Below are 16,238 nucleotides of genomic sequence, written 5' to 3'. Positions count from 1 at the left end.
GCACAGGGATTGCTGGGATGTGAAGCAATGCATCACGGGGCATCGGGACAGGACCCAGGTTGCCCCGCGACCCCCTCCTTCCCACAACTCTTAGGCCAGGTCTACACTAACCCCCTAATTCGAACTAAGGTACGGAACTTCAGCTACGTGAATAACGTAGCTGAAGTTCGAAGTACCTTAGTTCGAACTTACCTTGGTCCACACTCGGCAGGCAGGCTCCCCCGTCGACTCCGCGGTACTCCTCTCGCCGAGCTGAAGTACCGCAGTCGACGGCGAGCACTTCCGGGTTCGACTTATCGCGTCCAGACTAGACGCGATAAGTCGAACCCAGAAGTTCGATTGCCAGCCGCCGAACTAGCGGGTAAGTGTAGCCAAGGCCTTAGTGGCAGAAGAGAAAGAGGTGCTCTATGGGATAGCTGCCCAGATTGCACTGCTCCGAATACCGCTGCAAGTGTGAACACACTATTGCACCAGCAGCTGATAGTGTGAACACACAATAGTGGTTTTCCCTTCAGTGCTTTCTGAGCAGTGCTGTAACAGCTGGCGCTGTAACTCTGCCAGTGTAGACATATTCTTTAGGTCACTGTTACATAGCTCCCAGTCTAGGCTGTGTGAATTCTGGCCATGGTGAGCTCAGGGTACTTTCTTCAACAAATTTGTGTACACATTTGAGTCAAAAAGGTGAATTAATATTTTTGCTTCAAGGCACTTAATTCTTCCACTTGTTTGTGTAAATGATCTGTTAGTGTGAATGGGGAACAGGTTAGAATTCCATTTCATAGTCCGTGCTCATTCTACACTGTAGCAGTAGAAGCAAATCAATTCTGTGTATATTCTTTTCTGTGACTAATGATCCCAAGGTCCTAAAGCTAAAAAACCCTCTTTTTACCACTCTCTGATTTTGCAAAATTTGGGGTGACTTACTGAAGACTGAAAGTGTCAGAGTTCAAAAAGCTGGTGTAATTGCTGCTTTCTTCTGGGGCTCTGATCTCATCTCCTGACTGATTCTGTTGAAGGTAAAAATAATCTATACACTTATTTACACATTCAGAGCACTTTAAAGAGATTCTATAACTAATCCTCTGCACAGTTCTTTGGGGTCGGTACTGTTCTTCTTCATGTCATTGCCGCCAGACCGCAGTACTTATCTGCCTAGCCACATGGAGCTTTTCTGAGAAGTAGTTGACAGATAACCACTGTGCAGTGTGCACAGTTCCCAAGAGACCTAGAATTTCATAGACAATGGGTGTGTTTGCGTGTGAACGGCAGTGGACACTCAGAACCACCAGAAGCTATACTGAAAGTTGGGATCTGAAGGAAAAAGGGTCAATGTGAGTCAGAAAAGAAGAATTAGGTCAGTGCCTATACTAGAAAAGCTAGTATAGTATAGCTATATGTCCAAACCCTCCTATTGTGAACACAGTTTATACCAGCAAAAGTGCTTTTGCCCATATAACTTATATCTGTTCCCCAAGCAAAATAAAGATACCCCAGCAAAAGCACTTTTAGGCCAGTATTATTATCTAAACTAGGGTTTTTCAGGTAGAGAAAAGTTGTAAAAGTGTCACAACCGTAACTGACATTGCTATACTGGCAAAAGTTTCTAGTGAAACCTGGCTTTACTCTTAGTACGTAACCCCCTTTTTAGTAGCAACCAAGGAAATAAATGGAAATCTGCCTGAGCACTCCAGCTCCGTGCTAAATTTGTTTTGTAAATTGGTTAACAATAGGGCGCGGCATTGGGAACATTCATGTGACCTAGGCTAGAACCAGTATTGTGTGGGAAGTCCCAAACAGTGAAAATGAAAGTGAAATCTGCTGAGTGTTGTGTCAAAACATAACCAAGTGCAAAGATTATCAGCATAAGTAAATAGCTTCAGACGAGCAGAGGAGCGCAGGCTGGAGTTTTGCTCTAACACTCGATCTGAGACAGAGCTGTTGAACTGTACTAAAGAGGATCAACTGAACGGGACTTCAAGTGCTTCTTCTTGCTGGTGTTTCTTTTTGGGTTCAGCAATCAGCACAATGGTGGTCCTCATGTAAGTACCCTGCTGGTGGGCTAGGAGCAATATCTCTTTGAGATTATACTGTGCATGCAAAACACAGGAGTCCAGTCCCTCCTGAGTCTTTAAAGGGGACACTATCAACTTAAAAATCCTACTTCTGTCTGAATTGTTCACCTATTGCTGTTATATATGGCATGCCTAAGATCAGTCTATTGGAAAGAGATGTGGGAGAAATATATTTATTTTTTCAGTTTGATTCCTTTGTGTATTTGAGAGCGTTATGGGTATAGATAGTTTCATCATAGTCAGTTTCCCCTGTTGTTTACTCTGTGAATTTGGCAGTACTCTCTGTATAGTCAGCTTCCTTTGTTGTTTGCATGGGATTTTTGCGCAACAAGAGGGGAGAGAAAGCAAAAATTTTAAATGGGAAAAAAATGTGACTGAAAAGAATCAAAGAAATAGGCAATTGGGCTCAAGAGAGCAGGTGAAGCACCTGAAACTACTTTCCACTCTCTCTTTTTGCAGTGGATTAGATTTCTACTTGAGGATGTCAGTTGAATTGATTGAAAAAGTACAAATCTGGTTATTAGCATTTTTGTATTCTATCTACCTAACTTCCGGGTTCGCACACAGTCAAAATGTCCCTATCAGTGTTTACATCTCCTCGGCCTGATTTTTCTCTCGCACTAGGGCAACTCATGAGCAACACCATTGATTTCAGTGGAGTATTATAACCATGAAAAAACAGAGTGACTGAGAGCAGAATCAGCCCCCATTATTTTTAGTTTTCATGTTATAAGTGTTCTCTGAAAATGTCCACGCAGTGTGCAGAGGCGGTCAAAAAAGCAAACAGGATGTTAGGAATCATTAAAAAGGGGATAGAGAATTAGACGGAGAATATATTATTGCCCTTATATAAATGGATGGTACGCCCTCATCTCGAATACTGCGTACAGATGTGGTCTCCTCATCTCAAAAAAGATATACTGGCACTAGAAAAGGTTCAGAAAAGGGCAACTAAAATGATTAAGGGATTGGAACGGGTCCCATATGAGGAGAGATTAAAGAGGCTAGGACTCTTCAGCTTGGAAAAGAGGAGACTAAGGGGGGACATGATAGAGGTATATAAAATCATGAGTGATGTGGAGAAAGTGGATAAGGAAAAGTTATTTACTTATTCCCATAATACAAGAACTAGGGGTCATCAAATGAAATTAATAGGCAGCAGGTTTAAAACAAATAAAAGGAAGTTCTTCTTCATGCAATGCACAGTCAACTTGTGGAACTCCTTGCCTGAGGAGATTGTGAAGGCTAGGACTATAACAGAGTTTAAAAGAGAACTGGATAAATTCATGGTGGTTAAATCCATTAATGGCTATTAGCCAGGATGGGTAAGGAATGGTGTCCCTAGCCTCTGTCTGTCAGAGGATGGAGATGGATGGCAGGAGAGAGATCACTTGATCATTGCCTGTTAGGTTCACTCCCTCTGGGGCACCTGGCATTGGCCACTGTCGGTAGACAGGATACTGGGCTAGATGGACCTTTGGTCTGACCCGGTACGGCCGTTCTTATGTTCTTATGTGATAATTATGGCCCAGATCCACAAAGGGATTTAATTCTGCGGTTCAGACACCTAAGTCCCAGTGTAGGCTCCACTGTGATCCAGAACACCCTCCCCTCCTCCACTGAATCCTTTAGGCGCCTAATCTGACTCACACCTACATTTTCAGAGCAAAAGTCCCCGCCCGCCGATTTCTGCCAGGGTTCACACTAGAACATGGCATCAGGAGCCTTGGCACTGTGCGGGAGGGAAGAGTTGAGAGCTGTTGCCAGGCACGGGGGAGGAAGAGGAGGAGAAGAAGGGGGGAAGGGATGACCTCGCCTGTGTCTTTGCAGAGCTCATCCCTACCCCCCGCATGGTACCCCTACCCCCATCAAGTACATGCCATTTACTTAAACCCACCTGCTCATACACATGCAGACCAGTACACCCACTGTTACAGATTATCTCCACAGACACCCCTATGCACGCAGTAAACATACCAGCTGTACTCTAGTTCAGTGGTTCTCAACCAGCGGTATGCATACCCCAGGGAGTATGCAGAGGTCTTCCAGGGGGTACATCAACTCATCTAGATATTCGCCTAGTTTTACAACAGGCTCCATAAAAAGCACTAGCGAAGTCAGTGCTTTGTCAACTAAAATTTCATACAATGACTTGTTTATACTGCTCTATATACTATACACTGAAATGTAAGTAGTTTATATTCCAATTGTTTTATTTTGTAATTATATGGTAAAAATGAGAAAGTCAGCAATTGTTCAGTAATAGTGTGGCTGAGACACTTTTGTAATTTTTTGGTCTGATTTCGTAAGCAAGTCGTTTTTAAGTGAGGTGTAACTTGGGGGTACACACGACAAATCTGACTCCTGAAACGGGAACAGTAGTCTGGAAAGGTTGAGAGACACGGCTCTAGTTGTCTACAGATCTGTAATTTGGGGATGGGGCTGTCACAAAAGTTATCACCATTTAGTCCAGGATTCTGCTTAGGTCCCAAAATGGTTTGGCAAAGACCTAGCAGGGATCAGTAGGTGAGGAAGAACACTCCAGCTGTGTCAGAATGGAGTAGGGCTGGGGCCAGAGAGGAAAACAGATGTGAAGGGATCAAGTTTGAACTGCTGAATGTTTTTCAATTTCAAATGGTGGGGGAGGGGGACAGCTGCGCTAGTTCCCATCTTCCAGAGTGACAGATGCAATCTGGAAGCATTTTAGGGTGTGTTCTAGAGATGTTCAGGTGACTGGCGATTAATCTGGAATGCCAAAGGAAACAGCATATCTTTCCCCTTCCTCCTCCTCTTTGCTTGTTTGTTTTCATTGTGGTTTAGTTCTTCAGAGCGCTTACACTGGGTCAGGTGACTTAGTCATTCTGTTATTTCTGCCAAGACCTGAAGCCGAGAGCGGGCCCTCCCATCTGGGACTGGCAGGGCTGCTGTTTCTGGTAGCATGGATCTTCTTCAGGCATCTTCTATTTTTTCCTCTTCTCTGATGTCTCCTCTGCTCTGACTGTTTTCTCTCCTTCCCCTGTTCCTTCTGTTTCCCACCCTCTCTCTGGCTGTCCTTGTCTAAGCCAGAACCAGGGCACAGTGTCAGGGCGAGAAAGGGCTGGGCAACCGATCTTGTTTTAGAGAGCTGCCTGATTTACTCAGAATCTCCCCTCTGAAGTGAGGCACCCTCCATTCAAACCAGGGAGTGATGGAACAAGCAGGTGCAGTAGAAAATGATAAGACCACCAGGCCCTCCCCATAATGGTGCAGGTGGCTGGGCCATGGCCTTGCTGATATATAGGAATGATAGACTACCAGGGACGGAGCCTTCTGATGAATTACCACATCGGAGCGGCAGAGGAAGAGCTCATCCCTGATGACAGGCCCCAATGGTGCCCACCTGAAAACGACTGCTGGTGGCGTGTGTTGACAATGTAATTGATGTGTCTGTTTCGGGCACTTTTTAAATATCTAAGAACTCTACTGCCTGCCTGCAGGACAGGCAGCCATTTTGAGAGGCAGAGTCACTGCAGACTCTGGAGATGGACGGATGGGTGGGCAGGGCACGCACTCGCGCGCGCACAGAGTTCTTTCCTGTTTTTGCTTTTCCCCTGGATCCAAGCTGACACTCCTTGGGCTTGGAAGAACGCATGTGCTCTTTATGTGGGAAAGAACCGCACCAATCACATGCAGGTTTAAATCCCATTGGGTCAGCTCAGCCTTCCATCTTCCCAGGAGAGGGACTTTGGGGAGATTTATGAACTGCCCTCTCCCCCTTTGGTTCACCTTTGCTGTCACATAGGGACTTCAAAGCAGCTGTAAGGCCCACCCTCCAGAATACCCCAGTTCAGGGGGCCTCTGCCAGGCACTGAGCTGGCTCTGCACACACCCATCCAGGGCAGCTGGAGGCAGGAGAGGTGGCTGGCATGCCTTCACCCTGGCTATGCCACAGCGACTGGGGCACACAGAGAGCAGCCCTTAGGGCTTCCCTGAACAGTGCCAAGGGCCAAACTGGCTTCCAACAGCCTCAGAATACACAATGTGCAAGCTGCCTCCCCTCAACCCCTGAGCGGGGCCCTGCGTCAGCACCAGTTGGGGTGAACCGCGGTCACTGAATGCCATGGAATTTAGGGGCTGAGGTTGGGCATTCAGCTGAGACTTTAAAAACCACGACCCTCTCTGTACTGTGGCACATCAAAGACCCTGTGGGCTCTTCCTAGCAGAGCACTGCCTTGGCCTTCTCCCCGCAATACAGTACTGAAGAGTGCTGGCTGCAGCCCCGCCCCCACCAGCTGCATTTCAGTGCTGATGTAGGTATGTTGTGTAGTTCATGATGTTAGAATGACAGGTATTTAAATAGAGTTTACTGGTATTGTTACGCTCCCATAGCCACCCGGGTTTCAGGCTGGTTCCAGATGGGGCATTGTAGTTCGCCGCCTCCTGCCGCCAGACCTGCCTCCAGTGTATTAATGTGTATCCAGTCAGGGCCATGGCAAGACTTTGGGCCATTATGTCATTGGTGGGTTTGGCAGAATTCCAGATTTATTTTGTTCTAATTTTGATAATTAACATTGATTTTTATTTTTAAGATTTTTTGTTTCTATTTTTATTGATTTTTATTTTTACACTTGTTGGAAGTTGGGCGGGGACATGATTGGGGCTAGGGCAGTACTGACAGCAGGGCTGCTGGGGGCTCCCTCTGTGGCCACTCCCACGCCAGCTCCCCCCCCCCCCCCCCCGGCTGTCAGCCCGGCACCCGCTCCCACGTCAGCCTCCCCCCCACCCCCCGCAGGCCACCAGCCTGGCGCCCGCTCCCACACCAGCCCCCCCCCCCGTCCAGGCCGCCAGCCTGGCACCAACTCCCTGGCCCAGCTCCTGCCCCACCCCATGACCAGGCCCAGAACCCCAAGTCAGCCAAGTAGTTTTTTTGTTGCTGTGACCACCCCCCCAGTCTCATCCCCCTTTGGATGGGGCAGGCTATAGCAAGAAACCAGGGTCTTTTGGGGAGGGTGGCAGGGCGCCCCAGGTGGAAATCAAGGGGGAACTATTAATCTAGTCAACAACGTATCTGCCCTGTATTTCCCCCCCCCCCCCCGCCCCCAGGTCTGGCTCTCACCCACTTCTGAGCTGTTTGTGTGGTTGTGTTTGTTACAGTGCACTGGACGCCACCAACAAGCGCAGGAGCACATTCAGGCTTCGCCAGAAGATCTCTAAGCGAAGCACACGGAAGCAGAAGTGAGGTATTGACGGTGTAGGGGTAATACTGAGAGAACTGGGCCCCCTCACCTCTGAAGAGTGGGTGAGCCAGGCAGGTGGAGGGAAGGGGGCACCTACACTATCGTGCTAAGCCTTTGTCAAGGAGCAGAAAGATGGCTTGTGGCCTGTTGGTTAGTGGAGACCTGCTTCCTGGCTCTGAGCACTGTCTGGGAGACGTGGGTTCAGATCCCTGGCTTGGGCTCTCAGCACAGAGGCTGGAAGCACTGAGGATTCCCAGGAACCACCTGTGCAGCAGCCACGCCCAGAGCCCTGAGCACAGCACAGCGGTCCCACCACGATACACTTAAAACACGGTTTCAGCTTGTGCCTTAGAGGCTTTAACTGTATTCCCTCCCCAGGCGATAACCGTCAGGCTCTGGGAGACACGAGACAGCACCTGTCCCGGGTGGCTCAGTGGTGACAGCCAATGGAGTGGTAATGGCAGGATCCAAAGGGAGTTCAATGAAGTCCTCATTGCCAGAACCAAACATCAGAGGGTGGATCTGTTAAACCGAGTGGGGGACACATAGGGGAGGATGCCCTGCCAAGGGAATACACTCAAGGGACTATGCTTGAGGTTAAGATTTTGTCATAGTTATTTTAAGTAAAAGTCAGGGACAGGTTACGGGCAATAAACAAACATTCCCAGAAGCCCTGACCTGTCCCTGACTTTTACTAAAAAGAACTGTGACAAAATGCGGTTGAAGGGGGAAGGGCTAAAGCCCAAGTGGGGAGGCGGGGATGAGAGCCCGAGCCCGACTGCAGAAGGAGGGGATCTGACACCTGGCCCCCACTGCCTACGGCATCTCAGAGCCAGCTGACAGATCCAGCCTGCCGCCCCAGGGCTGGAAAATGTCATGGAGGTCTCTGAAAGTCACAGAATCTGTAACTTTCATAACATAATCTTACCCTCAACTATGCTTGAAGAGGCAAATTCTCTCTCTCTGAAGTGTTCAAAGCCAAGCACGGAGTAGGTTGGCCCCCACTCACTCCCAGTCTCTTGTTGATACCTACATGCAGACGCAACCAGCAAGTCATCCTTGAGAGGCTGAGGCAGCAGTTCTTGCTGATCCCTTTCCCTGCGTAGGCCTGCTGGGGACTCTCTTTTTCCGTCTGATTTTGTTTTTCAGCCTAAACCACAAGCCACAAAAATACAGCTGAAAGGAAGCCAAAGAGCTAAGAGAGACGTCGTCAGTGAAGTCTGCTAAGAAGTCAGGCCGAATGAGAGAGCCTGCAGGTTGGTTCCCACAGCACCTGTCTCCTTGGGGTCTAGGGACCACGGTCAGATTGTTTAGTCCCCTCTGTTGGGATTCAGGAGAGAAAGGTAGGCACCTAATTGCCACTTCAGGCAATAGGAATCCCACCCCTGGTGTTTGTTTTCCCATGACTCGTTCTTCTTTTCACCAGAACTGAAAGCAAACGCGCTTTCCCTGGAAGGAGACAGTACTGCTAATCTAGGCATTTACAGTAAATGACACCAAGCCTTTCACACTATCAAGCTTGGCAACTAACTGGCCTAATAACTGACTCCCAGTCCAGCAGAGAAAAGTTTGTATCTGGAAGGTCCCACCCTGACAGAGATCTTTAGGTTGAAGCTAAACACACGGATGGGTAACTTACGGTAGAACTGGCAGTAAACAGCCAGGCAACGCTCACGCCTCTCCTCCGCAGTGACCATTTTGCTTAAAAGTTGCTTCTTTTAGTGTTTGTTTTCAGATTAAGGCTATAATAATATGTTATGCTCATAACTATTGGCACTGTATCAACTGGATCATGCGGGCATGTTTGTCCAATGAGGCACTTTCACTTTCCCTCTGGTGGCTGGGTACCCAGCCAAGAAGGCAAGAGTTGAACAGGTATAGACAATCCATACTTTTTCTTCCATGGAGCCAAATTTCCCTCCCTCCTTTGGGAGACCGTCCCTGGGGGAAGTCAGTTTGGGGCGGGGGCGTGTACACGTGCATAAAAGTCAGAACCTGGTCCATTTGCCTTTACTTCTCTTACAAGTGGCTGGAGGAAGCGTGTTGATTATCTCTACAGTTCCCCAGCTGATGGCGGGTGTCCCTGCTCATTTTCTGTTGTGCCCACTTCCCCCCACAAATGCAGAAGGAGGAGTTGTGGCACAGTGAAATGGGGGTCACTTTCTAATGTGAGGTTGTGCTCTGGTATCCCTTGTCCCCTCCCCCATCCCCGTAAGGTCCCATATCGCTGGGCCTTCAGATAAGGCAAAATGGATGTGACGCCATCCAGTTCTTGGCAGCGTCGCTGCAGGGGTGGGCACTGGAAAAACTGCAAATGCCCTACGGCAGCTTAACTGTGCTGTCTCCTCAGTTCTCTCAGCCTCCGTCCCTAGGCTGCCAGCCGTCCAGCAGGGTTACAGTCACACAAGTGACTTGGTCCTCATGTCACAGAGCTGTATGTCAGCCCCTCCTGCTACAGCCCTGTTTGTCCTCCAGTGAGCACAGCCCAGGCAGCGGAGCTATGGGAGGGAGCCAAAGCCTCTGGTCTGTCTCATACATAATCAGCCAAGCACCCGCTGCAGAATCGTCATTCCTGGTACTGACATGAGGGAGGCAGAGCACAGGCTGAGCTGCAGATCCCAGGTGGCATGTGCGGGCCTGGCCAGTAGAACGACCGTCTCCTGGCTTGTCACCGGAGCAAACTGGCTGTAGGATTAGTGAGAGAACAGAACCCGCGAGGGTATTTCTAGTCACATTTCAAACTGGAGCCCCACTGCACAGGCAGCTGGAATTCTAACCTTTGTACCTGCAGCCCAGTGCTGTGGTCAGGAAATCTTGTTTGCTTCTAGTTTAATGTTTAAATGTTCCCCTGGTTAATTCACAGAATTTGCTCATTTCTTCCCTTGCTTGTTACCAGAGGAAGGAAAGTCCCTATTTGCCACATGCAGGAAACTAACAGTGCGTGTAATAGCCCCTCATATAAGCAGTCAGCAGCCTTTGAACTTGGCAGAGAATCCTGGGGCTTTTTCACCTTCCTCTGCAGCATGGGGCAGGAGTCACTTGCAGGTTTAAACTAGAGTAAATGGTGGATTCGCAGTAACTTGAAATCTTTAAATTAAAATTCGAGGATTTCAGTAACTCAGCTAGAGGTTAGGGGTCTATTACAGGAGTGAGTTCTATGGCCTGCAGTGTGCAGGAGATCAGACTTGATGATCACGCTGATCCCTTCTGACCTTAATGTCTCTGAGCACTAGTAAGTAGGCTATCTAGAAGACCAGCCATGAGAAGGGGCTGCACCACTCCCTCTGTCAGCGTGTTACCTAGGCATTGAGGTAGCAGTGGGATTACTGGCATGAACACTGAAACTGAGGGTTCTCCCCATTCATGTCTCAAAGCAGGTCTCTTCGAGGAGGGCGCTACCGTGGTCTTGAGGAGCTAGTGTGGAAACTAGAATGGGTCTGTTGAAGCAGAGAACTGGGGCGTGCCAGCTCTATTGGAGCATGCTCCTCCTGGCTGCAGGGTCCTTTTTCTTGTTGCTCTATGCCCTGATGTGGGAAGCTGGGAACATCATCAACCTTCCCCACAAAAGAATCGGCTTCTACAACTTCTGCCTGTGGAACCAGACGTCTGGAGAGCTGCAGTGCCTAGAATTCAAGGACCTGATGGACATGGGGGTTGACCAATTTGAGCTAGTGCTGGCAAGGGTCTGTGTATATACTGTCCAGGTCCTCTGTAGCTTCTCCCCCTTTTTAATCATGCAGGCCCAATATGCGAACACCAGAGAGGCCTGGGAAGTGACGCTTGTGGTGCTGGGCCTCTCAGCTGCTCTTCTGGCTGGTGGCCTGGGCTTGTTTCTGTTCCAGGCCTGGGTTTGCATTCAACTCTCTGAACTCAGTGGGGGTTTCATGGCACTAGCTGGGGCTCAGGCCCTGCTGCTGCTCCAGCTTTTTGCTGCTGCAATGTACCTCACGTGCTTCAAGGAGGTTCTTGAAAAGGGCAACCCTTCCCCTGAGGAGCAGCCCCCAGCCTTCCAGGTCTGAAGGCAGAGAGGGAGGAAGTTGCAGTGCTAGCCTGTGAGCACTTACCAATCAAGTTTTTATAATCATCTGCTAGACAGACTATATAGCCAGCTCTTGTGTACAGCCTTGGGCCAAAATGCTATTCTATGTCTAAATTTGTCAGGCAGGTCACAGGGCCGTCCTTAGGATTTATGGGGTCCAACGCAGTATTATTAAACTGGTGCCCCTATGCTCGATGGCAGCTTGGGCTTGCAGCCCCGGGGGGCGGGGGGGAGAGACGAGGCAGCAAAGAATACTGAGCCACCCAGCCTGCCTCACAGCGGCGGAGAGTTCCCTGTATCCTCTCCCTCCCACAGAATGGGCCACGCCGGAGCCTTCAGCTCTGTGAACATGGCCACTGCTTAAAGAGACTGCAGTGCGCACTGGGTGTGCGGGAGCCGACCAGCTCTTACCTGCTCTCATGGACGGTGGGTGGAGTTGCAGTTTGGGGAGGCTAGCTCCGCAGCCCACCTGTGGCCCCGCCCATACTCCACCCCTGCTCTGCCCTGGGCCCCGCCCCCACTCTGCCCAGACCCTGCCCTCTCCCCCCCTCCTCTCTTCCCTTCCCTTCCCCGGTCACCCCTTTCCAGCCGAATCCCTGAACCCAAATGAAGCAAATGGCATTTGAAAAAAACCACTCTTCTGCAATTTCTTTCTAAAGATAATAGAGCATGTTTTCCACTGCATACCAGAAGGTGAAGACTGGACATGCAGAAGGTACCTAATTAAAAGCACTAAACTTGGGAATAAAAATGTCAGTCACAGGTTTTTTTGATATACTCTGAAGTTTGTCAGATTTATTTGCAAAGACTTTGTAGTAAGGGCAAGTCAGCTGTCTTGCTGAATACAACATTAAATATTATGGAATACATCAGGGGTCGGCAACCTTTCAGAAGTGGTGAGCAAAGTCTTCATTTATTCACTCTAATGTAAGGTTTCACATGCCAGTAATACATTTTAATGTTTTTAGAAAGTCTCTCTCTCTGTCTATATTATGTAACTAAACTATTGTGGTATATAAAATAAATAAAGTTTTTAAAATGTTTAAGAAGCTTCATTTAAAATTAAATTAAAATGCAGATCTTATCAGTTTAGTGTGATTCTTGCCATTGCTTTTCCTAGCTGAGTTTTCCAATGTCTGGCACGTATTTGGATACTTTAAGCTGCACGCAGGCTTCTGAGTGATCAGTTGTTAACTGGATCGGAGAGGGACAGAGGACAGACTTCATGTGTGAAAATACCTGTTCACACAGGTATGTGGATCCAAATGCTGAAAGCAACACAAACCCAATTTTCTTCAAACAGTTAAATTTCAGCAGGTCAGAATAGAGGCCCCATGATCTCTCTCAGTAGCTTCAAGTGCAGTCCGCAGATCTCCAAACTTTGATATCCGTAATTCCGAGCTTTTTAACTGAATGAGCTGCATTTTGAAATCTTCAACACCCATCCACTGAAATACAAACAAATCCAAGTCACTTTCGTTGAAGTTTTCAGGTTTAATTAGAAAGAAAGCATTGGGCCAAATCGCTGGAAATCTTGAAATCTGTCAGAAAATTCTGATTCCAGTTCTTGCATGTACATTCCAATCTCATCAACACTGACAGTGCAATGTGTCGACAGCTCTTTTATGTGTTGGAAGTAGCGGAAAGTCAAAGTTAGAATATTCCAAGAAAAAACCTGCTAGTTTTACAACAAATGCCTTCCAGGCTTCATAAAGCTCCAGAACCGTTTGCCCTGCATCCTGGAGACGGAGGTTGAGTTCGTTTAGGTGAGCGGTGATGTCAGTTAGAAATATGGGCTTACACAGCCATTTGTCATCATCCAGTTCGGGGTAGTTTTGTCCTTTTTCCGACAAAAAGGCCTTGATTGCATCAAAATAGTTTACAAAGGGCATCAAAACTTTGCCACGACTTAGCCACCGAATGTTGCAGTGAAGTGGAATGTCATTTTAAGCACTGTCCATCTCTTCTAGCAGTGTTTGAAACTGTGAGTCAAAGCAGATTGAGCTACAAGGAAATTCACAATTCGCACCACTGTATTCATCACATTATTAAGCTCTGAATTAGAAATTTTAGCACATAGGTTTTCTTGATGGATGATACAGTGAAATTTGACTGTTAGGCGGCCAATTTGATCTTCAAGTAACTTTACAAATCCCTTCTGTGTTCCGACCATGGCAGGAGCACCATCTGTTGTCACATAAAATATTTTTCTGATGTCAACTCCTCATTCTTCAAAATGGCTTACAAAACTTACCGCTATAACTTCCCCCTTTGTTGTGCCATGCAGGGGTTTTAGGCAACAAAGTTCCTCTTGGATTTCATCGGAAGCAAAATATCTTACAACAATTGCCAAACGTGGAATATCGTTTATATCCACGCTCTCATCAACTGAAACGCTAACCACTGCTGTGTCTTTTAATGCTGTTGTCTTCTTTTCGTTAATGTTTTCTGCCATTTTGTTTATGAGTCTCTCAACTGTTCTAGCAGAGACAGGAAGTTCTTTTATTCTAGATATGATCGTATCTTTATTTATTTCTCCGACAAATAAAACCTCCGAACTACTGAGAAAAACTTCTTTTATATATTCCCCATCTGTAAACGGCTTTCCATTTTTTGCAATGCACTGTGCAATCTTGTAACTTCCTCCTGTAGCTTGATTTTTACTTACACTTAAACATTTAAAAACACTGCTTTGCGTCTCATATCCTACTACTGCGTTTTTGATCGATTCAGTCTTGTCTGCTTCATCAAGAAAGGTTTTCTCGTGCTTCGTTTCAAAATGTTATCGAACACTTGATGTGCGACAAACAACACTTTCACAACAGAAAGCACAAACAGCAGTCCTTCTTTTGAATAAATCCAAATGTGTCTTTCCAAGAAGGCTGAAATGAATGGACATCTAACTTTGCTTTCTTGGGAGCTGACATTTTGTCAAATGTACCCCTCAACTCACAGTGGTGGGAAAAAATGGTGACAGAGGGCACGCACAACGTCAAACGCAATGCACTGTTCCACATGGCCTGATATAAGCAGCAAACCAGGACTTAAAAATATCCCAGTGGCGCTGGAACAATTTTTAAGGTGGGAGTGCTGAGCTTTGCCCCCTCTTGCCCCTATCTACATCCCTCACTACCCCTGGCTGGGGCCAGTGGGCCACAGCTGGGGGCGGCTGCAGAGCACTGGGCCAAGGCCAGGAGCAGAGCCCCGGGCCGGCGGCCGGTATCCCAGGCCGGCAGTGGGCTGAGCGGGGCCGGCAGCGGGCTTAGCAGGGCTGGTGGCCCGGACCCCAGGCCAGCAGCAGAGTGCCACTGAAAATCAGCTCACGTGCTGCCTTTGGCATACGTGCTATAGGTTGCTGACCCCTGGAACACATAATGCCCCTCTTCTCTGTTTTACATTTTCTTAATTAGTATTTCTAAGCTGATTTTATATTTTAAATGTACTCTTAAGCCTTCATAAAGTAATCATTCCAGATTACTACATATTTAACTCATTGAAACAAAGACATTATTTTAAATGAATCAGTCGCAGAAGTGGGCAAACTATGGCCTGCGGGCCACATCCGGCCCACGGGACCCTCCTGCCTGGTCCCTGAGTACCTGCCCTGGGAGGCTAGCCCCCGGCCCCTCCCCTGCTGTTGCCCCTCCCCCACAGCCTCAGCTCACTGTGCCGCCAGCACAATGCTCTGGGAGGCGGGGCTGCGAGCTCCTGGGGGCAGCGCAGCTGCAGAGCCCGGTGCACTGTGCTGCGTGGCATGTGGCTGGCTCCAGACGGGCGCCGTGGCTGTAGCGCCGCCAGCCACCGCTGCTCCAGACAGTGCGGTAAGGGGGCAGGGAGAAGGGAGGGTTGGATAGAGTTCAGGGAGGTGGTCAGGGCGATCAGAGGGCGGGGAACAGGGGGGTTGAATGGGGGCAGGGGTCCCAGGGGGGCAGTCAGGAAGAAGAGGGGGTTGGATGGAGTGAGGGGGCAGTCAGGGGACGGGGGGGTGGATGGGGCAGGGGTCCCCGGGGGGGGGGGGGGGGGCGCGGTAATAGGTAATTTCATCTGCTGCGTGCGTAATCTGGTCCCCAGTAAACGATGTGTTACTATCTTTGATCTTAGCCAGGAGACTGAAAAAGAGGAGGCCAAAATGATGACAGTGGAAAACCTTTTTCCAGCACAGCAGTGTGCATTCAAACCTGCCCGTAAAATATTTCAAATTAGATGCTCATATTTTATATGTTAACACGGCAGAAAATGCAGCTCAGACAGTTGGGAAACAGGTGCTGAGCCATCCCGGTAGCATAGATTTAGTCTCTACAGGTGTGGACCGGAGCTAACTATCACCACCCACTACTTGTTCATGGCAAATGAGAGAGTGGCATCACCACAGTATGTAGGTCCCAGTTGTCCACAGAGCAGAAAGTGCCACTGGGCCTCTCCCCGCTGTCTGGTAGGCTCAGGACAAGGACTGACTAGCGTAGAGCTGGAGCACGGTGGTGGAATGTTGTAGAACACGTTCAGCTGGTGCCATATCTGCTCTCTGGTTGAGTAACACGCGTGATTCAAAGCCCCCTGTATTCGCACCATTGCAATAATCTTTGTACACAATATGCCTTGTGAGCGATGGTTTGCAAACTAACAACTCACTGCTCACTACTATTCCTGCATGAGGTAGATACACAGTGAGTATTGAGAGTTGTGGGTAGATGCAGAAATTATGACTAAAGTGCATTTAAACCAGGCATGGCAGGCGGAGCTTGTGAACAGGTCTGCCCTAGACAATGGATCCAGTTTGCTTCTCTGGCTCGCCTGGTCATCAAGCTGAGACAATGAAGGTCCATTGACAGATCAGGTAAATATCACGCTAACAGGTGGGGGAGGAGACAGCACAGGGTGGCCTATGGTGCAGTCAGAGCACATGGACGCTTG

At 48.4% G+C, this 16,238-nt stretch overlaps 1 protein-coding gene across 7 annotated transcripts; it reads left to right on the top strand.

The window, feature by feature from the left end:
* Positions 1-1,898: 1,898 nt before the first annotated feature.
* On the top strand, positions 1,899-12,411 carry TMEM140 (transmembrane protein 140). Of its 7 annotated transcripts, none has more exons than XM_005305274.5 (4): positions 1,899-2,039; positions 7,206-7,291; positions 8,438-8,544; positions 10,666-12,411. In XM_005305274.5, exon 4 carries the CDS (start codon positions 10,720-10,722, stop codon positions 11,305-11,307), a length of 588 nt encoding a protein of 195 aa, XP_005305331.1. In that variant the 5' UTR covers positions 1,899-2,039; positions 7,206-7,291; positions 8,438-8,544; positions 10,666-10,719; the 3' UTR covers positions 11,308-12,411. The 7 variants fall into 7 exon arrangements, with proteins under 7 accessions (XP_005305331.1, XP_005305329.1, XP_065417689.1 ...); XM_005305272.5 differs by having other exon boundaries at positions 10,663-12,411; XM_065561606.1 differs by lacking the exon at positions 1,899-2,039 and adding an exon at positions 5,385-5,485 and having other exon boundaries at positions 10,663-12,411.
* The last annotated feature ends 3,827 nt before the right edge of the window (positions 12,412-16,238 follow it).

Source organism: Chrysemys picta, chromosome 1 (assembly GCF_011386835.1).
Source record: "Chrysemys picta bellii isolate R12L10 chromosome 1, ASM1138683v2, whole genome shotgun sequence".
Lineage (NCBI taxonomy): Eukaryota > Metazoa > Chordata > Testudines > Emydidae > Chrysemys > Chrysemys picta.
Note: the sequence above shows the minus strand (reverse complement) of the source record. Positions and strands in the feature narration are given on the sequence as shown.

Excerpts from the sequence above, each read along its gene's own strand:
- TMEM140 (XM_005305274.5), top strand. The coding sequence starts at position 10,720 with ATGGGTCTGTTGAAGCAGAGAACTGGGGCGTGCCAGCTCTATTGGAGC.